Raw genomic sequence first — 21541 nt, forward strand, 5'->3', positions numbered from 1 at the left:
CTTTGTATACCTCCCTACCTACTCTACATATGTATATGCGTTGTTCTGGTGTCGAGACTCGACTTCAAATGGCCAGAGACCGTGAGAACACTGCGCAGACTTGCCGCACAGCCGTCTGTGCAGTCACTTCACGATGGCCTCGACCTTCCTTTTACGGGCCGCGCGTCCTCAACTTTGTTGGGAGGATTGCATTTACAGTCGACTCTGTCTTAACCCATAACGGGTCGTGGAACCCAAAAGTTATGGGTTTCTGCAGACTATGGGTTACCAGAACGTGTGGCATTGTGTGACTACCTAGTAAGCGTGACAGACAGCCTATCCGGTATAGGCCGTGACAACGTTCAGATACGGAATCTTGAGTCTGGTATGGGTTATCTTCTGAAATACAGTCGACTCTGTCTTAACCCATAACGGGTCGTGGAACCCAAAAGTTATGGGTTTCTGCAGACTATGGGTTACCAGAACGTGTGACATTATGTGACTACCTAGTACGCGTGACAGACAGCCTATCCGGTATAGGCCGGACGTCGTTTATGACACCGTTTAGATACGGAATCTTGAGTCTGGTATGGGTTATCTTCTGAAATACCACGAGAACCAAAAATTAAGGGTCCAGATGGTCCAGATTCTCGTGAGAAGGAGACCTGTACCTTCCTAATATAGGTTGTTTTATGGGTTATGACCCTTCAAAAAGCTATGGGTTATGGGATACGGCAGACTAATGGGTTTTTACTATCTACCATGTCGGTGGAAGCCAAAAACCTATGGGTTATTACAGGTTATGGGTTATGACAGGTATGGGTTAAGACAGAGTCGACTGTAGCAACCAGTCCCAAAGACAGGAATTACCGACCCGTCCGGATGGACGGATCAGCGATCCGACTCATATCATGAAGTCATCGCTGAACTCTTGATTCTTGCAGCCACCGCGAAGCGAACTCGCCCAATTTTCAAGTACGACGGTCACCATGCCCAAGGCGATACGCGTGCAGTCCAGCGGCACCGTTCGCAGCGAGGAGGGCGTGGAGGATCGTTCTCTGCGGAATGGCAGGTCGACGGAGACAAAGAAACTACGCCTGCAGACGGACGGACTTCACGACTCACATCCGACGAACGAGAAGCAAGGCGAAGGGGAAACGAAGACGTACGGGTTCCTGAAGCTTACAAGGTCCAAGGGAAAGGATGGCAAGACGAAGACTAGCGTAGCGTGGACTCTGCCATCCAACCTCACTTGGATTCAAAACAATTGGACATGGTCCAAGTGGAAGCCCGTTATTAGGAGCGCGCTAACAGCGTGGGTGTCAGTGCTACTGCTGATCATTCCAAGGACGGAACGATTGATGGGACAGGTGTGAAGGACTCTCTGTATTGTCGCGCGCTTTATTGACGCAAAATATTGGCTAGGCCAGTTTTCTGGTTGTGATAGGTGCGTTATGATGAAGGGACAATGCTATGATGTCTTACACTTACTTAGCTGGGTTCCTATCACCCCCGAGTGACCCGTTTATTGCGGTACTGGAACGAGAAACCATTCTCGTCTTCTTGGTTACGTTAGCTTGGGCGTAAGTGATCGCAATATATCAGATTTCTTTCCGATAATTTAGCCTGTATTAGATGGAATTGCCTGGGAGCGAAGCTCGCATCCTTAGCTAGAGATCACGTGGACTATTCAGTGCCTCTAGCAAGTATTTTTACAGGACAATATGTCGAAGCCGCTGTATGTTCTCTCAAACACGCTCCTAGTTTACCAGGATCCTAAATGTCGCTAGCCGACTGTCATTAGCGCAGTATTCCTTTTTGTAGGCAGTTATTTCTTTTTATTCACTAGGGCACGACAAGGTCCCGGCCCGTTTCTGTTTGGCACAGTCCTTGGATGTGTTGCTCTCGGTAGGCCTCCACATATCGTATCGTCCGAAATCTCATTCCTCTGGCCAGACATATCGTTTACGACGGGCAACCTGTTCCCTTATCCCTACTACCCGGTAAGTCCGGTTTATTTATCCTCAAAGCTATGGCTCGAACATTTTGGTAGATCGGGCAAGCCGTAGTAGTGCCAATAGCTTTGCACTCCGCCGTCGCCCTCGTCCTCTCCGTCCTGGTCTTCCCAAGCACTATTTCATCACAGTACACGGACCGGCTAATCGGTGTACTCCAACCTTTGGAGACAGCCATGGCAGAGCACCGCAAGTTACTTGCCACCCCTACATCTTCGCAATCGTTCTCGCCGGCTGCTATCAACGCGTCGGTGGCGAAGTCGGAAGCTGGATTGGTCCCACTTGCAGCCACGGCGCGACTCATGAAGCGGGACATTGTCTGGAGTCGCATAAGCCCCTCAGATCTGACAAGCCTGCACAACTGGGCGAGACGGATGGCCGTACGGGCCAATGGTTTGGGTGCCTACTTCACCCTCATCGATCCGCTAAGGGAAAGATTCCCTATCACGCCCCATCCGTCCCGACCTACTACCCCCGCGCTCTCACCGGTTCAGTCTCGAGCCGCGTCACGCACACCTTCGCGAGCTCCGTCCCCTGAACCTGGATCTAGGGAGGACGGGAATGATAGCGACGCAACGCCTGGAACGCCTGCGACGGAGACAGCACACTTTGATCAAGATTCCGATAGCCATCACCATACCGCAAGGCGGAGGCGGCCGACACGATCCAGGAATTCCGAGTCGGGACTGAGCCGGCATTCAGGACTGCATGTGCGGGCAACTTCGCCCCATGGACATCACCACTTGCATCACCTGCATCACCGGCTACATTTGCATCTATCACTGACGCCTGCGAGGGAACAGGCTGTCGGTGTCTTCGAATCGTTGCGATACATGGATATCGAGTCCCAACAGTTTTACCACCCTCTATCGGCGCGGTTCACCGCCCGTTCGACAGAGCTAGTTAGAGAAGGCTGCGACGAACTCTTGGAGAAATGCGGGGATGCACTGAAGGGGGCGTGTACTTGGCTCAGTCAGACGCGACGGCACCGGCTCAAATTCTGGAGAAGTACTCGCACCAAAGAGAAAGAACTAAAGGAAAAGGCAGAGGCGCTGGAGAGACTCCGGATGGAGCTCAGTGAGGCTTTAAAGAGATTTATGCAGGATAAAAGGTGAGGACACGCAATATTTTCCATGGCGGTGTATGCTGAGCTCCAAGCCAGGCTCTCTGTCCTCGAACCTTATCGTTCGGACTCTGACCCACAACGTCTAGCGGACGATGCACCTCCGCATCGCTTCTTATTCCACTGCTTCGTCTACGAGTACCATCTCATGCGCTTCGCTCAGCTGATTCTTGAATTGGTAAGGACAGACTAGAACACTGATCTGGCGGGGATCTCATACGAATGTTGCAGTATGACGAAATGGTTAAGATTGAGAAGAATAGGAAAAAGTTAAGAATCTGGTGGCCTGCCGTACCGTTGCGGAGTTACTTTGCTTGGTCTACCTGGGAGCCTGCAGAGAATCTTGAGAGAGACGACGATGAGAACCCAGGTGCGTTCGTCATAAGAGTAGCTCGACATGCGTATGGCTGACAATCGCAAACAGATGTCATACAGGGTATGCAACCGGAGTGGGTTCAAGACTTAGGCGAGCCAGTGCGACGTGATCCAGACGCCATGCCGCCGCGGAACATGTTTGAAGTAGTGGCGACGCAGCTATACCAAATTGCAGGAGCGCTTGGTCGCGGTAACTCGCTCTATGCATTTAAAGCCGGTGTGCTGACGGGTAAGTACTGTTGAACAAGCCTTATTCAATTTACTCAACGTGACGCCCTAGTTATCCTCAGTATACCAAGCTTCCTGGCGTCCACTGCAGCCTTCGCCTATGGTGAGTAATGCGTTATTTGAAATGTACACCACGATTGAAGTCGGGGCATAGCAAATAGATTCATATGGGGAGTGTAAGTGAATACCGCACATCTCCGGGCCCATGCTGATGACTTACTCTTGACCAGATTCATGGGTCAGCTTACTCTAGTACGCTTCCGTGGCGATACTACGTTCGGTTTGGTGGCGCGAATAATGAGTACTTTCCTGGGAGGCGTTGTGGGAACGGCGATGTGGTATGTAACACGACCTAGCCTTGGATATATGCTAGATTAACCATAATGTGCAGGTACATAGCCAGCGGCTCAGGCCACGGAAACTACTACGGCTTCGCTGCCGTGTGTGGCGTGTGCTTTCCGTTCTTCTTCTTCGCTCGCCTCTACTGGCCAGGCCCGCCTATGACAAACATTATTTTCTTCGTCACTATTGTATTGGTGAGTAATTGCAAGACTCCTAGATTTTCACAGCTGGAGAGCGGTGCTATAGGTGCTAGGATACTCTTGGCAAGATACACACTACCCTCAGCCTTCATCTCCGGGTGAGGGTTTCGGTGTTGCTTGGAGGCGATTTGTTCTGGTAGTATGCGGTGTCACTGCCGCCTTCATATTCTCGTTCCTGCCACCATCGAGCTCGCTTCGTGGCTATATGCGGCGAATATTAGGTCCGTTAGTTTATTCATGGAACCCCATGATGTTACTAACGCTTCGTTTCCGGCTAGCCACGACCGCGAGCGAAACAGGGGCTCTGTACTGTTCTATCATATCTTTTGGTAACACCCCAAAGGAGCTCCGGACAGACTACGAACGGCAAGAGATAATCCGTAGCCTTATTGCGATACGAGCCAAACTGAAACGGTCCATTGTACTGCGGGCCAATATTATATACGAGGTGAGTCGCACCGTGAATATGTTGACTCTATTAGATTGATAGCCGCCCTCTACAGTTTTCCCTCCGAGGCAAATGGCCTTCCAAACGATATCAGACCATTGTGGAAATTCAGCTGTGAGTAGCTATCCATGCTCACCCAAGGCATCGTCTGAGCGATACACAGGCAAATTGCCTATCTTCTCTCACATTTGATGTCGGTCGTCGAACAGCTAGAGCCTATATGGTGTCAAGCCTTTTTGCGGCGGACTCGCTTCCTGGATGCTGACTTCCTAGGGGCCGTCCTTGCGGTGATCAGTAGGTGACCGCATACACGGATGGAAAACCTTCGTAACTCCGCTCTTCCTTAGGTCTGATCTCCACGGCTCTCCGTACCGGTACACCTCTTCCCCAAATCACCCCATGCCCGCTAGTAGACCGCTTTATGGCTAATCATCATGGACTTAACGTCCTCATCGAAGAGGAGGACTACGTACTCGGTCTGCCCAAGACACTGACCATCGACACTCTTGCGAACGAACAGTACATGTGAGTGGCCCGTTGTATTCGCCCGTGGTCGGCCATTCACGTTTTGTGCCTATCTCCGTCGCCTGATCTCTCTCGTTGCCGACACGACGCTATGTTCAGGTTCTTCTGCGTCGCTGTCTCCACCTCGTACGGTATCATGACGAGGTTGGACCGCTTGATGGTGGCAACCAAGGAGATCGTCGGCGAACAGTACCACATTCATGGTGTGGGATTGAAGGGGATGAACACCAGGACAAATTCGGTCCGACCAGCCATGGACGTCTAACCTGCATGTCTGGAGTCTTCGGTGTATACCAGTGGGTAGGGGTTGCTGCTGTTCCTTCTAATCAATGGGATGGGATCTTGGTTGCTGGTAATACTCATGTTGTCTGTTGTCACGAATTTTGCATCGTTGTGCCTCACGCATATTGTATCGATATCGATATTTCATACGGGGCTACTTAGATCTTCATCACAACACAATGCATTATATGTCATTCTGATAGTAATTGTTTCTCAATGTCCGGGAAGTGTCTAGGCCGCGACAGATACCGCAGGAACAGGAGGTAGAGTCGGCAACTTGTATCCTGTCTCCAAAATATCTTTCGCCGCGCCCTCATACGCCTCGTAAGCATGCTTCTCTGCGTCATGCCCGAGCAGCCACTCAGGCCTGGGAAGGGATACGGACTCCCCCTTCGCATCTGGCTTCGCTTTATGCCACATATCGCGATTTGTCTCACCGAGGACTTGGGCCATTCGGACACGCTGATACCTGTCCGAGGCGCATATATCTCAGTGATGGGAGATCTTGCGGATACGTAGCGGATGGTTATCTCACCGAATTTTCTCCCATGCTCTCACGGCTAAGGGGACGTTCTGTTTCCCTGCTAGTTGAAGGACCACGGCGAGGGTGATTCCGTCTTCGACTGCCTGGGAAGCTCCCTGGATACTCGTTCTAGATACGGCAGTAAGAATGGAACTGATCGTGTCAATGGATGTGATAAACCCACGGTAAGAAAGGATGGGCTGCGTCTCCGATGAGTGCAAGGCGGGCGCCCTTGCTGATCCATGTCGGCAGAGGGTCTCGGTACACCAGCTTCCAGTCTACCAGCGACGGCGCCTTGGACAGGAGAGCGGCACAGCGCGGGTCCCAACCTGCGACGATCTTCAGGCAGTCCTCCATCTTGCCAGGGAACGACCAGGACTCTTCTATGTCAGCCTCGTCTCTGGAGAACACGGGTCAATCTAGAGCGAGGCAAAAAAAAGCAGGGATCCGCCGACTTGTGTGTTATTACCGAGGACATCTTCCGCCCTCCGCCGGAGGTGTTCACGAGGAAGTGAACATCGGGACCTATTTGGTGAAGGTCAGGATCTTATACAGACGCCTATTGAGCCATCCTCACCGATCCAGCCGTGGAATGTGTCTCCGTTCTCGCACATAAACTTTGTGAGAGGGTCTTTATCTACGCCTTGCTCCTCGCAGTCAAACCAGGCCCTATATATCGCGTACCCAGACGACTTGGGCTTGTCCTCATATCCCTGATTCAATAACACATTATTATTTCAATTGGGCCCACGTGAAATGCCATCACCGACCAGGACAAGCTTCCGAGCGCGACTCCGCACCCCGTCAGCACCCACCACAGCGTCCGCAGAAATTCTCTCTCCATTGGAGATGACGCCCGCCTCGGAGTCCGTCTCCCAGTACTCGCTGACGTCCTGGCCCAAGCGGATCTCAATGCCGAGCGACTGCGCGTAGTCGAAGAGCATCGAGTGGAGGTCCCCCCGATGGCCGTTGTACGAGTACGCGCCGTAGAGGGGGTTCTCCATCTTCTGCTCGACAAGGATGTCGCCCTGCGAGTTGTGCAGGGTGAGCTTGTCTACGTGAGTGCACACCGGCCAGAATCTATTTCCAGCATGAGTGTAGGTGCGCATATGAGGCGAAATGCTGTTTACTTGTCATGCAAGCCCCAGCGTTCAAAGATGCGTCCGACATTGGATCCAAATGATATTATCTAGCGGGGTGGTCTCTCAATACCGGGACGACTGGTCATCCCAGCTATATATCGACGTACGTCTCCTACAGGTGGGTGCAGAACGACCGGTCAGGGGGGGTTTAAGGGGGCAGCGAGTGTCATTGAGAACTCACCAAGAACCTTCAGTTCTTCAAACTTCTCCAGTACCAGGACCTTATGTCCTTTCCTCTTACTTTCTATTGCACACGACAGGCCAGCAAAGCCAGCGCCGACAATGAGGATCGAGACGCCGCTCGAGTTGGGCGGGGCAATCTGTCCGAAACCGACGCCACTCTGGCTGGCAGAAGCTTGGGAAGTCATTTTGCTCAGGAGGAGGAGGGTGTACACTTCCCTCTGCCTCTTCTCAGCGAATTAATAGACCTGGATGGTTAAACATATCTGCCGCTGTCTGGAGTGCGGGGTCACGGACGCGGGGTAAATAGACAAATGCGGGGGTATGGATGGGATCGATTCGTACCGATCATGCTAACCACGGGAGGGGCTCAGGGAGAGGACTGATATCTGTGAACTCCCCTGGACTACGGGTGAATCATTGTCGCCTTCTTGGATTCCCAGTAAGAATGTAGTGTGCCGCCGGAGTGATATCGTTACAGTAATACTGGCGGCTCGGGACCGCTCGCACTATAAGGTCACTATTGTTAGATACGCTGTGTTCGACCGACTGTAGTATGCATGCGTCCGCCCGATGGTCAATAGAGGAGAAGATGCGTTCGGACCATACGAAATTATATCTTATAAGGGCGATATATTACAGTATCGAGAAAGAGCCTATGTAGCACAGGTTTGACGACGTATCCGGAATCCCTCGAGCTCCCTATTCCAAACAGACTTAGCGTACTCATCGTAAGCCGAGGAAGACATCACGGAGGATGGTAAGTCTTACTTTCTGAATCGACCACTAAACTGCATGTGCGCACTTCGCCGCCGTTCGAGAATGAATTCGCCACAAAAGAGTAGCCAGACAGTGCATGATCCGGTGGGCAGGTGACCCCTACGACACAGTTAAAGCTGGGCAACGCCGCTGTCGACGTCCATCCTGCGAATAATGCTCGGCCTGCAAGGACGACTGCAGTTGCTGCGCGGACGACCGTCTCGCGCGTCGTTGTTTCACACGTCCTCGACGGCCTGGGCCTCTCGCAAGGTCCTGCAAAAGTTCAAGCTAGCGGACATCGGCGAGGGCATAACGGAATGCGAGGTCATCAAATGGTGTGTTATATCAAGTTTCGCGCAACGTATGTTGAATCCGTAGTATATGATACGTTAGGAATGTCAAACCTCCGGGCGTCGTCCAAGCCTTCGACCAGCTCTGCGAGGTCCAGAGCGACAAGGCTAGCGTCGAGATCACTAGCCCGTTCGATGGTGTAGTTAAGGAGCTCCTCGTCCAAGAGGGGGAAGTGGCGAAGGTGGGCGAAGGCCTGTGCCTCATCGAGGTAGACGAGGATTCCCTGGATGAGAATGCGAAGAAGTTCACCGAGCCCGCCAGCCCGCCCCTTCACCAGGAACAGGAGGCAGTTCAAAGGAAAGCCTTCGAGACACGCTCTGAGCAGCCACCATCCGCCCCCACTCCCGCGCAAGAGCCCCATTCATCAAGGAAGCGGCGGCCACACCCTCTTGATCCCAACCATCCTCCTGATGCTTCAACCATACTCGAATCATTCTCAAAGAACGTGCTGGCGAAACCCGCGGTGCGTCACTTGGCCAGGGAATTGGGTGTGGACCTCAACAAGCTTGCACCCGGAAGTGGTCGGGATGGCAGGATCGAGAAGGAGGATCTGGAGAGGTATTTGGCTGGGGGGAGGAAGGAGGAGTCTACCACATCCACGGCCTCAGCGCACCAACCACAATCATCTGCTGATGTGGTTGTGGAATTGGGACGTACGAGGTACGGCATGTGGAAGGCCATGGAGAAGGTGCGTCTATGTGTGTACGGCATTCGCAGCATGCATCTCATCTCTCCCGCAGAGCCTGCAGATCCCTCATTTCGGGTGAGTAGTATGCGTGCTGTGTTGGAATTGCTCCTGATGTTCCATTTGCATAGTTACTCGACTACGCTAGATATCACGAATCTACACCACATACTCCCTCTCCTAAACACCTGCATACCACCACACTATCTCCCCGACCCACCTCCCTCTCCTTACCAGGCTATTAATCCCTCCGCGGTCCACCCCGCCCCTTCCCCGCCGCCCGTCCCCGCTTCTCGCCAATTCTCCAAACTCACCTATCTCCCCCTCTTCCTCAAAACCCTCTCAAAGGCCATGCACGAGTGGCCCCTCTTCCGCGCTTCCATCACCCCGCGCGCCGCAGGCGACACCGCCAAACCCACGCTCACCGTCCGCCCGTACGCCGACATCAGCGTCGCGCTCTCGACGCCGACAGGGCTCTACACGCCCACCATCCAGCGCGTGGACACGCACTCCGTCTTCTCGCTCGCCGCAGAGCTCAAGCACCTTTCGCACCTGGGCCGCCAGACGCCGTGCGGGCTCACGCCCGCGGAGATGCCGAGGCGCGGCGGCACGATCACGGTGTCGAACGTCGGGGCGATTGGCGCAGGTGACTTTGCGTCGCCGGTGCTGGTGCCGGGTGGTGGGGTGGCGATCGTTGCGCTGGGGAGGGCGAAGTGGGTTTGGGATGTGGATAGGGGCGATGGCAAGGGCGAGAGGAGGCTGAAGATTGGGGTGAGCTGGAGTGCGGATCATAGGGTGGTGGAAGGGGCAGAGCTTGCTGCGTTTGTTGAATGTTGGAGGGCATATGTCGAGATGCCCGAGAGACTCATCGGTGAGGCCGTATAAGATATTGGACAAGGACAATACTCTAGTACTGTAGCACGAATGACTGATGCAATTACATAACATCCTTTTACATTCGACGATCCGGTAAGTTGGATTATAGGTTGAGGGTAATACGACAACTGTTGAAGTGTCTGCTTTATGTTGATACAATAAAATAACCCAGCGTCCGCGCGCATGGTCCGTTTCTCCTACGCCATGGTTACGCAAGTCTTGCGCAATTAGCTCTTACCACCTTGTGATATCCGCCTCCGCCTCACCGAACAAACTTGTCTTTTTGATCTCAAAGCCCTCGACCGGCTGCGCCTCCTCCGCGTCCTCATACATCTCCGGGAACTCCCTCTTCAGCCACCTGAAGATATTCTCATTAATCTTTTCAAACTCGAGCAAAAACCCATCGTGGCCATCCGGGCTCGGTATCGTCACCAACTCCGCCTCGGGGATATGCTCCGCGATCTCCCGCTGCTCAGAGGGCGTGAACAGCCCATCTGTCTGAATTGAGATCACCAGGGCGCGCGGGGGCAGCGTCGCGAGCACCTCGGCAAGCGCTTGCGTCTCGTCCGGGTTCGCGGACCGCCCGCGCGCGATGTCGTGCGTGTCCATCTTGCGCGTGATGTGGATGTAGCAGTTCGCGTCGAAGCGCGAGGTGAATTTATCGCCTTGGTACCGCAGGTAGGACTGCGCTGAGAAGATGGGCTGGCGAGGGGTAGGCGAGGCTGCGGCGGAGCGATCGGGTGTAGAGGAGGATGTCTGAAGATCTGACGGGAGATGCCTGTGCTTCGCGCTTCTGTTCCCGTCGTTGTGCACGGCTACAGCTTCGTCCGCCGGCGTAACAGGCGAGCGCGGGGGCGTGATTATATCAGAGTCCGCGACCCTCTGAGGTTTCCTCCCGAAGCGACTCTCGAAGGAGTCCCGCGAGCGGTAGGTCAAGAGCGCTGCCATGCGTGCGGCGGCGAGACCTGAGGAGGGCTGGCTCTTGTAGTAGCCGTCCTCGTAGCCCGGGTCACTGTAAATGCTCTGACGCTGTGCTTCGCCCCAGCTGATGCACCAGGCGGAGTGACGAGCGGAGGTCGCGATGGGGCATATGCGGCGGACGTAGCCTGGAGGGGTGCAGAGCGGCCATTCGAGGACGGCCATACCTCCCATGGAGCCGCCTATTGCTACTGACACAGATCGTACACCTAAATGGTCAAGGACTATCTTGTGTAGGCTAGCCATGACGCTTTCAGTCGACCAAGTCGCAATGACAGGAGCTATAGATACTCACCGGACATCGTCCCTAATCGTCGTCAACGGAAACTCGGGCCCATATGGCTTCCCCGTGTCCGGGTTTATCGTGACCGGCGACGCAGAGCCGTACGGCGAGCCCATAACATTCGCGCAGAATATGAAGAAGCGATTGGGGTCAAACGCTTTCCCTCGTCCCATTAGCGGCCCCCACCTATGCGTATTCAGCACTGTCTCTCCGGCGACATGTGACAGACGCACCAATCCTCGACATCGGCGCTGCCGGTGAAGGCATGGCAAATGATCATGACATTGTCCCTGCTCTCGTTCAGCTTTCCCCATGTCTTATACGCAACGGGGACATCGCGTAATACCGTACCAGACTCGAGCGTGAAGGCGGGCACTGCGTGTATGTTTTGCTCTATGAGAACTGCAAATCTATTTGTTGTAGACATCGTGAGCCTGAAAATCAGACCTGGGGTTGTCGTTGTAGACGGAGAAGGGTTATATAGCAAAGGAATTTCGTGGTCAATTATGACAGGATATGACTCGTGCGGGTCATCCCTGTGCCGGAATTTCCTTTCCAAGACTTCAAGTTGGGACTTGTATTGAAACGTTCATGTCGCTGGCTCGACCACTGCCGCCTCAAGCAGATGTCCCCGCACAGCTACAGGATGCGGACAGTGTCGGCGCATACAATGTCTGCCTGCAGTTTGAGGAGTCCGCCTCGACCCAACAAGGCATAGAACGCATTATTTCTGGACGAATTTTAAGCTATCTGCTCCTCTATGCACCTTCGCAAGAGGTTGCGGATACAATTTATGCCTGCAGCCAAGATAACGAAGCTCTGCATGAGCTGGGTCAGGCCTTTCTCAACTTGTTCATACGCGCATGTGGGTACGCCGTTTCTCCGGCAGCGGCTTGTCCTCACCCACTGCCAGTTCGGAAACGTAGGGAAAAGACCCTTTTCAGCTCCGACAATTGCCAGTCACCCGTCCTTCAACCTGCAGCGGTTATTGTCGAAGGCCTCAGTGAACGAGACACCAAAGGCTCATAGCACCGCCAAGGCACAAGTTCTGTCCAAAGATATCTCTGTGTTTGGTTCGACACGCTCATACGCTCATACGCTCATCTTGTGTAGGCACTTATACGGGATGGCTACAGATGTCCTGTGACGGGAGCGTATGACACAGTGGCGCCGGATATGCTCGGTAATAAGTTCGCAAACTCTGGCGCCTGGCTCATCGATACGGAATGCGCTCACATCGCGCCGGAACCCATATATTTCAACGTAAATATTGACGGCTCCGACCAAGCTTCCAACAAAGTACGATAACGCATAATACTACGGGTACAAATTATTTGCTAATCCAGCCAACTTCAGAGAGATTATCCGGCATTAGTTCTAACGGCCCTCCCGCGTTTCGGCTACGACGTCGACAAATTGAGCGATCCGAAGGCTCACTCGCTCTATAATGTGATGACACTACAACACGACGTACACAACGGGTTTGAGGGGCTGCAACTTTGGTTCAAGGAAACAGTGAGTGCTCGGGAGCGTTAGCGGACCGTTTCGCTTTAACAAACGGATTTACCAGGACACTGCTAACTGTTATTCTGTCAAAGTGGCGAAGCCAGGTTTTGGTCACGGGACGAGGGAGCGGGTGATGTTCAGCACCCCTGACCCCGAGCGTCTCCCGCTCCCTTCTCCACAGCTCATGGTATTGCATGCGACCTGTGCGAAGGTCGCCAACCTTTCCGGCGCGGCTGAATGTCTTGACAAGCTGGATCGTGATTTGCAGACGATGAGTACACTGGCGGACGATGGAGGCTCGGCGGAAGTCTTGCATCATGCGATCGCCTCCCTCGCTGCAAGTGGTGTCAGCCTTGGCGCGTCCTTCTCCGCTGTTACGGCCTGGCCACGGATTAACCGTGTTTCGAACATCCGTCAACCTGAATCTAGGGACGTGAGCTCCTGTCGCTCCAACCCAACGCACCTTTTAGGGCACTGGTAGTGGAACGACAAGCTTGACATGCAGATAGGTCTGTGGGCATAACGTGGGCTACGTTGACCGTCTGTATAGAGAGCTCTCATTATAGCTAAAGGAGCAGCCTACACTGCTCAGATAGTCCTCGGACTCGTCCGTCCAGGATGACGAGCCGCGCTTTTGTGTGAGACCTGCATAGCCCTCTGGGTCTTCTATATCCCAAGTTTACTCAGAAGTGAAAATATCATTGAGGTATGCCTGCTGTCAGTCAGGCAGAATAGCAGATGACAGAGCATGATTCTGAGATTTCCTTCGGAAATCATACGATCACGTGTTCGCAACGCGCTGCAGTCGCGCGAAAGTTCGAACTCTAGCTCCCATCGTTTTCTTGGCCACCCGTTTTCACTCACGACCGTAATGAACGACATGATTGCGAGCAGAAATCTCTGGCTGGCCGCAGGGCTGTCCATCCCCATTATTCTCTCCATCCGGCGCAGCCTCAACCGTTTCCACCGCTCATCCAGTGTTCCCGAAAACTACGAACGGGTCCTCGTCCTCGGCGCGTCCAGCGGGATTGGCAGGGCCATTGCACACATATATGCGTCAAGAGGAGCTAGGGTTTGCGTAGTGGCGCGACGCGAGGCAGAGCTGGAGACGGTTGCTGAGGAGTGCAGGGCATTGTCGACCACGGCGGGACATGGGGAGTATCAGGCTGGAGGCAAGAGGGTGATCCATGTGGTTGCAGATTTTGCAGAGGTAGATGATATGGTAAAGGTACGGACAGCTTTGGAAACTGGTGCGTTGGAGCTCTTCGAGCAAACCGAGCTGGTGTCATTGAATACCGTGGAACGTAGAATGGAGAGGGCTCGATACCCTGATTGTTGCTGCGGGAGTTTCGGCACTGAAACCGTTATTGGAAGTTGCTGGGGTAGAGAAGAAGGGGAAGACCTTTACGCCTCCGGCAGCCGATGAAGTAGGACTTCAGAAGACCGTCGAAGTCACCGCAGCAGCCATGAAGGGCAACTACATCGGCCCACTAGTAGCAGCCGTATCCCTGGTACGTCTATCTGTCATCCAATTCCGTCTTTCATCCATAAATGCTTCTCGTAGATTCCTCTACTCTCAACAACATCTCCCTCGCCCTCAATCCTCCTGCTTTCCTCCCTCGCATCCGTTATCCCCGCACCCACACGCACCCTGTACGGCTCTACCAAATCCGCCTCCCTCATGCTCTACCAATCCCTCTCCATCGAACACCCCTCAATCCACTTCTCCTTCGTCCTGCCCTCCACCGTCGAGGGCAATTTCCGCGCGTCCGCCGTGGACGGCGGCGAAGCGCGCGAGGCCGACCCGAACACCACGGGGCTCAAGCGAGAGGTCGTTGCGCGGCGGTGCGTGAAGGCGGTCGACGAGGGCGACGGGATGGTGTTCCTGCCCTGGCTGATGGGTTGGTCGCAGCTGGTGTACTGGGCGTGCCCGGACTTCGTGAAGTGGAGGGCCATGAAGAAGTATAACTTCAATGTGGATGAGGCGAAGAGCGATGCGCCGTTGTTCTGATTTTGAGTATACCATCTATTCGCCCTGATATGCTGATTTATGCACATTTATGTATATCCTTTCCTCTCTCGTGACCGACGTCGCCAGGTTGACAGTGAGGGCATCCAAGCTGCGGCTTTGGACCCGAGTAGGAAGACACAGCGTATAGCCAACGGGATAAGATGCCATACTCATCAAGCGTTCAAGAGAACGATAACCACTAAACCCAGCAAAACCTCCATTGACTTTAGCATATGGCTACATCGGTAAGTACCAAGGCTACATTAATTCAAGGTGTGAAGCGCAACTGTGTCATTGTGGCCCGTCGCCACTAATGGTGGTATCCATGCTGGTTCTCACCCTTGACAGCGATCCGATGGTGAACGTTCCCACCGACGTGCGACCCGTGATTGTAGTGTACCTTGCGCTTCTGCCTCGCGGGAATGCAGTTGTCTTGGTCTTCAGACAGCATAAAGCCCCTGGAACATTTCCCTAAACCAAGAGTGGTAAAGCGAGCGCAATAGCAATTCGAGAAGGCTAGTGCTCACGGATCTTACAGGTCCCGTTGCTACAGGACACGTCGTCGACGTGCGGAATCGCGCTGCAGTCGCGTCCCCCGTCGGTGCTGGGCGTGCCGGCTCTGGAATCGTCGACACATCCACCGCAGGACCTGCACATTTGAATGTCATCAGCCCTGGTCTGTGACCGCAAAGCCCGGAGGAGAAACATACTCTATATCGTTGGCAATGTCGACACACTCGTATCGGTACAGCGTGGTTTGCGAAGCATGTCCGGCGTTGCCTTGGACCGCGTTCCAGATAGGGCAGCTCTTGTGGCCTGGCTTTCCGCAGTATTCCACAGAGCCAGCAGCACGCTTACGCTGGGAGCTGATTGCACCTCCAGCTGCCGCTAATCAGAGGACTGCATTAGCTTGGCCGATGAGTCAGGAAGAAGTGTGAACACGTACGGCAAGTCCCACTTGAAGTCTGCGAGCATGACGACAACGCACCTGGGGCGTCGATACATTGGCCGGCTGAAGTGGAACCTGCTGGGGACCATCCCTGCTGCTGACTGCCCCTGTTCGGGCAATTGAAGCAGTGGGTCTGGCCTGTTTGATCCTACGAACCTGTCAGCACACATAACATCCTCACGGACACGACCGCGCTCACTGTGTACCATCCTGAGCAGCAGGTGCAGCACGCCGTCGCCCCATAGACATTGTTAAACGTCCCGCGCGGACACTCCAAGCAGTCCTGCTTAGCACCGGGGTAGGGCGAGTAGCGCCCGGGCTGGCAGTACTGCGGCTGAGTCTGCGTATTGGAATTGCAGTAGCTCCCGGCGGGGCAGATGGTGCATTCTGATGCGTGGCCGGTGCTATAGTACCCTTGCCCGCATTGCTCCTGCTGCTTGTTTCCCGTACCCTTGGCATACCAACCTGCCTGGGCGGCTGTACAGCTCGTAGCACCGGACTCTGCACAGTATACCGACAATGTGTGAGGGATAGAATCTAGAAGGGAGGTCAAGCACGTACGGGATTGGTATGTCCCAGCAGGACAGTCTTGACAGGGTTTCTGTCCGTTCGAGGAATAAGTCCCAGGGCTGCACTGTCCTGCAGAGGCCCGCGCGACCAAGGCTATCAGCAGGATGGAGGCCGAAACATTGAGCCTGCTAGCGGATGGAAAAATCGTAGATCGCATCAGTGGGCTAGAAAGTCAGGCTGAAGGCAGACACCCTCGACCTTCAGCCCGTATAAAAGGATCTCCGTGCGGGTATTGTCATAGCCATCCTGCGCAGGAATGTATTGAATCAAGGACCTATCGCAAGATTCGTGCCGCGGAGGTTAGAATTCGGACTCCGCTTGTTGCCGTCCTTTTCTGAGGTGCTCCACACTGTCCGCCGGGCTCTCCCGGCGTGCGGCATTCGCGGCTTGAGACTGGGTACGACGAACTCCTAGACTACTTAGATGAACGGCCCCTTGCTGATCGACATTCAATACAACGTAAGTCAGGCCCAGAGCTAGAGTACTTACAGTTTGAGTCTGCCAAGGTCGTTTCAGCTGAGTCTGGTTCTTCAGAGCGAATTTTTTCATGCGTTTCATGCAGATGATCTGCTAGTAGCACTCCTGTTTTACTGACATTGGTCACTTCATTCGCGCACTGGAACCTGAGACGCAGCTATCCTGGATTTCCCATCGAGTGAGCTAACTCGTTGAATCTATACATAATGACTCCGGCCTCTTTATGACAGGGGAATAACGATCGGACCCCTCTGAATGCTTAGGCCTCAGGATGAAGTAATTATCAATGCTACGATTAGGCAGTGTACGATATGTGGAATGGTATTCAGTGAACATCAAGAAGATATCTCAAATAGCTGTTTCTGTGGTCCTCACCCTCGCCAAGAAAGCCGAAATAATTGCACCAAAAAGGAAAGCAAGTAATAACTTCGTCTCCTCGTTTCCCAGCCGCTGACGCAGAAGAGCACCCACACCAGTACTTCCCTTCGCCTCCGGCTCCTTCTGCACTTTGGGCTTCTTCACAACACCGAACTTCGAGAAATCCCGCACAGCCTCTGGCGGCCGATGAGTCTGCTTCGGCGCGTCGCTCAGCGAAGGTAATCCATCTATACTCTCGGAGTTGAGGAATCCCCAGATTGCTTTCATGCCCTTCTCTGCGATAAATCCGGGCGCCTCGAGATCGCGCTTCTCAAATATAGTTGCGTTGTTCAGAAGCGTGTCGCGATGGCCGATGAACTCATAGTACGGTACGCCGTATCCGCAACTCTACGCAAAACATTGCGTTACAGATTAGTTGGATATAAGCCAGTGGACGACTTACCGTGCCAACTTTGTGCACGTCTATGACGATCACGGCGCGTGAGCCTGGCGTCCTGGTCACCGCCGAGATGAACAGATCGTATTCTGGTGAGCCGAATTCATGCACTCGTCCTAGGGACGCCACGTCGTCAGCGCTGGCTGAGAGAACAGAGCGACAACCGCACGTACCTGTACCGAATAGACGAGCTATCGTCGGTGGGCCCTCGAACGCACTGAACAGAATGGTGATGCGCCCATTCTCTTTCAGATGCGCGATCGTCTCGCTCCCTGCAATACACTACCGATCAGTCTAAGCCATGTAGGGATCCATCCAGCGTTCCACTCACCACTCCCTGTGAGGTCTTCGTACCACACCTGCCTGCTGTCGACGACGTGGAAGGTCCCTCCGACACCTTTAGTCGAAACGTTGACATGTCCGGTGGGGGAGAGCGGAGCCGTAGCCACGGTAAACATATGTTGTTTCTTTATCCATTCGATGAGGTGATCCGGTATCTCGTCGTAGAATTTACCCATGGCTTGCGCAGGATAAAGGAATTTGTGGGCTATCCATAAGTGTTGGTTTCGCTATATATGCTTTGAGCGCGGGCTGTCGCAAGCCTCACCGCCGCGTAACGCATCGGCTTCTTGGCTTCGTCTAGTGAGTGTTAAGTAGATCGCATCGGGTCGAGTGATATTAGTGGACATGGTGTTCCGCACAAGTCACCTGTTGATAGTGACGCTCTAGTAGCACTGCTAGCAGCCTACGCGTATTGGCGGCATGTGCTGGAAACCCTTAAATTAGCCTTTAGACTCCGAGATGAAGCGTGCAGAGCAGACAGACTACAGTAAACTTGAGAACACGTTTCCACCGCGATTCAGATAGTGGCATCCATACTCTGCTGGTCTGTAGAATACTTATAGATAATATACAACAGGCTATGCGTACCAGTAGAACTCCCATGTCTACTTCTGTAACAAATCTAGAAATAGCAATAACGGTATCGTCAATCATAACGAGGGAAGGGCTAGGATGCAGCGGCGAAAGACAGTATTAGTAATGTACAACTACCCTCGACATAAACCCAAATATATGAAAAGACCTGTTATATAACTACGTACCAGCTCTACCAAAGCGCATCCGTGTCATCATATGCATCTTCATCACTGCGCTCGGCGAAGTCTGGGGGAGGCACGTATGTCATCGCGTCCCTGTCGTCACTCGTCACTCTCGCATACTCCAAGAACATCCTATCAGGCAACTCAAATCAGCGTCCTATCCATGGGTACCCATCCAACTTCAGACTCACCGGAACATATACGCGGTCATATCCTCCTTCCGCCAGAACCGCTTGCTCCAATCGCGCCCAGCCTCCGCGATCCTCTTCGCAAGCTCGTCATGGCCCCCCTCCCCATTGATGTCGCCGCGGAAGAACAGGAACGCGTCGTACAAGTCGGACAGGTCAACTTGAACGGGGACGTAGTGCACCCAGGGCTGAATCCGGTCTTGAAACCTGCGAACCCTGTGTCAGCCTCAGCTACCGCGAACCGACCAGGATTCTCACCATTCCGAGTAGATAGTTGACTTGAAGATTAGGGACCGGGACGTGATGAGCCGTTTGAACCGACTCGACCAGCCATTCCCATCCATCTGTCAGGAGCCAAAAGCATCAGATCCACGAGTAGACCGTCAATCGGGAATGAAAAAACTCACATCCATAACATACTTATACTGCCCCGCCTCCTTCCAGTTCATATTCGGCCTCCACTCGAACAACTCTCCTAAAATCTCACAAATCGCCGGCTCGCACGCCAACGGCTTGCCCGCAAACTGCACGTCCATCGTCACGGCATTCAGCAGCTGCCTTCTGATCTCCACCGGCTCGCCCACGCTCGTATTGCCGTAAAAGTCGAACTTGTTCGGGAGGAGCACTTTGACTGAGCCATCGCGCCCCGTCGTCATCTCCACCAGCCGCTCGCGGTGTGCCTTCCACCACTTCCTGTCACTGCCATGCCATATCCCCGTATTGCTCCCCCTCCACAACAGCCGCTCCTCCCTCTTCTCATCCCACTCGGGGTCATCGATATCCGCGACCCAGTTATGCGGCGTCGGCGGGCGCAGGTCGTTGTGCAGGTCGTCGACGCACCACGAGAACTGCGGGCGGAGGAGCGGGTCAGGCGCGGGGCCAAAGTTGTGTGACAGGAACTGGCCGTGCTGCGAGAAGTGCGTCGGGTGGAGGCACGGGTCCATGCTCGCGCGGTGGTCCCAGATGAACGTCTTGCGCTCGAGCGGCTTGTGGTCGTTGATCATGCGCGAGGGGTTGCGCCGCGCGGGGGACTGCGGTGGGCAGGCGGAGAGCCAGCCGTACGCGCCGCCCGGTGGGGGCTTGCTGACGTCGATGTCTGGAGCGATCGTGAGTGGCTAGGAGGCAGCAAGATTAAGAAGACGTACATTTGCCCTCGGCAGCAGCCTCCACGGCCATCTTCCGCAGCTCGTAGTTCTTCACAACATTCGGGTTATCGTGCGGGGAGAAAATCGCGCGGAAGGGAGGGATAAATTCCTCGACGTCCTCGAGCAATTCCATTATCTTGTAGGCCCCATAAAGGTGCTCTTCCCGGCGGCCCTCGTTCAAGAAAGCTGTCTTGAGGACGTCGATCGGGTCGTCCGCCGCCATCTTGCCGAGGACGAAACCATCCTTGTGCTCTTCCCAGTCCGTGGCGATCTTCTGCAGGTCCGCGGGGCGCATGCCCCAGAACGGCTCGAGATCCTCGTGGATCTGGTCGTACTCATCCGGCAGCTGCACGTTGTGCTCCTGAACGTATCTCCACCTAAGAGGCGTGAATAACAGGATCCATGAAGCTATTAGCCTACTCACCAGTGATCGAAGCCTTTTGGCGGTAATCGCTGATATCGCCTCTTGTACTCCTCCACCGCCTGAGTAAGCGTCCGACTCGCTTTTCGCAGCTTGTTATCCCAAGCCTCCTCCGCCCGCTCGATCAGCTCAAAAATCGGGTGGGCGCCCTCGGGGTTCACAACGAGCAGCCCATCTGAGCGGTACACATGCGGAGGGAGCTCCTCAAACAGCCCCTCGTACTCGGGCTCGTCCGTCAAACCAAGGAGTTCCGGGAACAGGTCTTCAGGACGCGCAACCACCTTCTCCTCCTCCGCCTCGCTATCTAAAGGGGATTCAATTTCGCGGAAAGAGCTGTCTTTCGCGGGCTTCAGCACGACTTGCGCGGTGGGATGAGGCTGGAGGTCGGACTGACGCTGTACCGCATACATACCATGGCCGTGGGGTGCCGGGGCCGATTCATTGTGTTCCTCCTCGAAAGTGGTCGGTCTTGGTCGGCTTGATGTTTGGGCGAATTGCAAGTACGTGAGGGAGCATAGAACGACGAGAAAGAGCGGCAGGGCGAGCTGGAGTTTCCGGCGCGGCTTGCGAATGTAGATAGTCATCCTCCACCGCCCTCTGCTCGACGCCGACAAGCTCAACATCGTCGTCCAGGTCCAAGAACAGCTCCGGGATCAGTACTCACTGCATTCACCGGCGTCACCGAGCGCTAGTTATTTCCGAGCCCGGTGCCGCTTTTCAGCGCGAAAGGAACTGCCTCGAGGTGCAAGAGAAAAGATCAACCACCGCATCATCTGCAGTGTGCCTTTTTGTGATAATATGAGACGTTCTGTTCGATCGGAACGTGCGTCTCGCCCAACGTTATTGAGTTGACGTTTCCGCCACTTTTTCCGCACCGGGACATATGTCAGATTGTGGACTAGATCAGAGCGCACCGCCAGGTACAGCAGGGTACAGCGCGCGGGACCGGCTACTATTGATTTAGCGTGTGAACCGCGGGCTTATCCCTGAGGAAGACTTGGATGAGCTTTTGCGGTGGTGGCGGTTGTAGGAGGAGGGAAAAAGAAATTGGGGAAGAAAGGGATTT

General features: G+C 54.2%; 9 protein-coding genes across 9 annotated transcripts; 4 read left to right on the top strand and 5 right to left on the bottom strand.

Annotated features, from left to right (window-relative positions):
- Window positions 1–1032: 1032 nt before the first annotated feature.
- GLOTRDRAFT_54150 (uncharacterized protein) lies at window positions 1033–5698 on the top strand. Its single transcript, XM_007862249.1, has 20 exons — window positions 1033–1349; window positions 1405–1426; window positions 1475–1562; window positions 1615–1717; window positions 1770–1887; window positions 1936–1982; window positions 2033–3105; window positions 3157–3295; window positions 3349–3487; window positions 3542–3721; window positions 3773–3823; window positions 3875–3896; window positions 3951–4058; window positions 4112–4256; window positions 4309–4483; window positions 4541–4710; window positions 4766–4824; window positions 4874–5004; window positions 5058–5235; window positions 5335–5698. The coding sequence occupies exons 1-20, from the start codon at window positions 1341–1343 to the stop codon at window positions 5498–5500; spliced, it is 3123 nt and encodes a 1040-aa protein (XP_007860440.1). The 5' UTR covers window positions 1033–1340; the 3' UTR covers window positions 5501–5698.
- Window positions 5699–5748: 50 nt separating this feature from the next.
- GLOTRDRAFT_30301 (FAD/NAD P-binding domain-containing protein) lies at window positions 5749–7550 on the bottom strand (the record flags this gene model as incomplete). The annotated part of the gene is made up of 9 exons (XM_007861997.1): window positions 5749–5986; window positions 6053–6169; window positions 6225–6440; window positions 6496–6565; window positions 6618–6753; window positions 6811–7120; window positions 7171–7229; window positions 7290–7294; window positions 7364–7550. 9 exons carry the CDS (start codon window positions 7548–7550, stop codon window positions 5749–5751), a joined length of 1338 nt encoding a protein of 445 aa, XP_007860188.1.
- Window positions 7551–8295: 745 nt separating this feature from the next.
- Window positions 8296–10574, top strand: GLOTRDRAFT_119155 (CoA-dependent acyltransferase; the record flags this gene model as incomplete). Its single annotated transcript, XM_007863283.1, has 4 exons — window positions 8296–8456; window positions 8515–9160; window positions 9213–9235; window positions 9289–10574. The coding sequence occupies 4 exons, from the start codon at window positions 8296–8298 to the stop codon at window positions 10040–10042; spliced, it is 1584 nt and encodes a 527-aa protein (XP_007861474.1). The 3' UTR covers window positions 10043–10574.
- Window positions 9543–11759, bottom strand: GLOTRDRAFT_69610 (homoserine O-acetyltransferase). Its single transcript, XM_007863284.1, has 3 exons — window positions 11528–11759; window positions 11307–11480; window positions 9543–11249 (listed from the first exon to the last, which is right to left on the bottom strand). The coding sequence occupies exons 1-3, from the start codon at window positions 11719–11721 to the stop codon at window positions 10268–10270; spliced, it is 1350 nt and encodes a 449-aa protein (XP_007861475.1). The 5' UTR covers window positions 11722–11759; the 3' UTR covers window positions 9543–10267.
- Window positions 11760–12407: 648 nt separating this feature from the next.
- On the top strand, window positions 12408–13161 carry GLOTRDRAFT_14416 (uncharacterized protein; the record flags this gene model as incomplete). Its single annotated transcript, XM_007861925.1, has 3 exons — window positions 12408–12593; window positions 12651–12809; window positions 12865–13161. Coding segments are annotated over 3 exons (642 nt in total), but the record flags the coding sequence as incomplete, so codon positions are not given.
- A 473-nt stretch (window positions 13162–13634) lies between these two features.
- GLOTRDRAFT_54160 (NAD P-binding protein) lies at window positions 13635–14976 on the top strand. The gene is made up of 3 exons (XM_007862250.1): window positions 13635–14050; window positions 14109–14311; window positions 14365–14976. The coding sequence occupies exons 1-3, from the start codon at window positions 13672–13674 to the stop codon at window positions 14809–14811; spliced, it is 1029 nt and encodes a 342-aa protein (XP_007860441.1). The 5' UTR covers window positions 13635–13671; the 3' UTR covers window positions 14812–14976.
- A 145-nt stretch (window positions 14977–15121) lies between these two features.
- Window positions 15122–16487, bottom strand: GLOTRDRAFT_32348 (uncharacterized protein; the record flags this gene model as incomplete). Its single annotated transcript, XM_007862112.1, has 6 exons — window positions 15122–15282; window positions 15339–15460; window positions 15522–15699; window positions 15758–15908; window positions 15960–16261; window positions 16322–16487. 6 exons carry the CDS (start codon window positions 16485–16487, stop codon window positions 15122–15124), a joined length of 1080 nt encoding a protein of 359 aa, XP_007860303.1.
- A 947-nt stretch (window positions 16488–17434) lies between these two features.
- GLOTRDRAFT_14668 (uncharacterized protein) lies at window positions 17435–18139 on the bottom strand (the record flags this gene model as incomplete). The annotated part of the gene is made up of 4 exons (XM_007861926.1): window positions 17435–17572; window positions 17628–17731; window positions 17786–17889; window positions 17949–18139. Coding segments are annotated over 4 exons (537 nt in total), but the record flags the coding sequence as incomplete, so codon positions are not given.
- A 327-nt stretch (window positions 18140–18466) lies between these two features.
- On the bottom strand, window positions 18467–21215 carry GLOTRDRAFT_54165 (uncharacterized protein). The gene is made up of 8 exons (XM_007862251.1): window positions 21140–21215; window positions 20870–21072; window positions 20479–20812; window positions 20055–20431; window positions 19317–20005; window positions 19168–19253; window positions 18913–19116; window positions 18467–18853 (listed from the first exon to the last, which is right to left on the bottom strand). The coding sequence occupies exons 1-8, from the start codon at window positions 21142–21144 to the stop codon at window positions 18730–18732; spliced, it is 2022 nt and encodes a 673-aa protein (XP_007860442.1). The 5' UTR covers window positions 21145–21215; the 3' UTR covers window positions 18467–18729.
- Between the last annotated feature and the right edge of the window lie 326 nt (window positions 21216–21541).

This window comes from Gloeophyllum trabeum (genome assembly GCF_000344685.1).
Source record: "Gloeophyllum trabeum ATCC 11539 unplaced genomic scaffold GLOTRscaffold_00001, whole genome shotgun sequence".
Taxonomy (NCBI): domain Eukaryota; kingdom Fungi; phylum Basidiomycota; class Agaricomycetes; order Gloeophyllales; family Gloeophyllaceae; genus Gloeophyllum; species Gloeophyllum trabeum.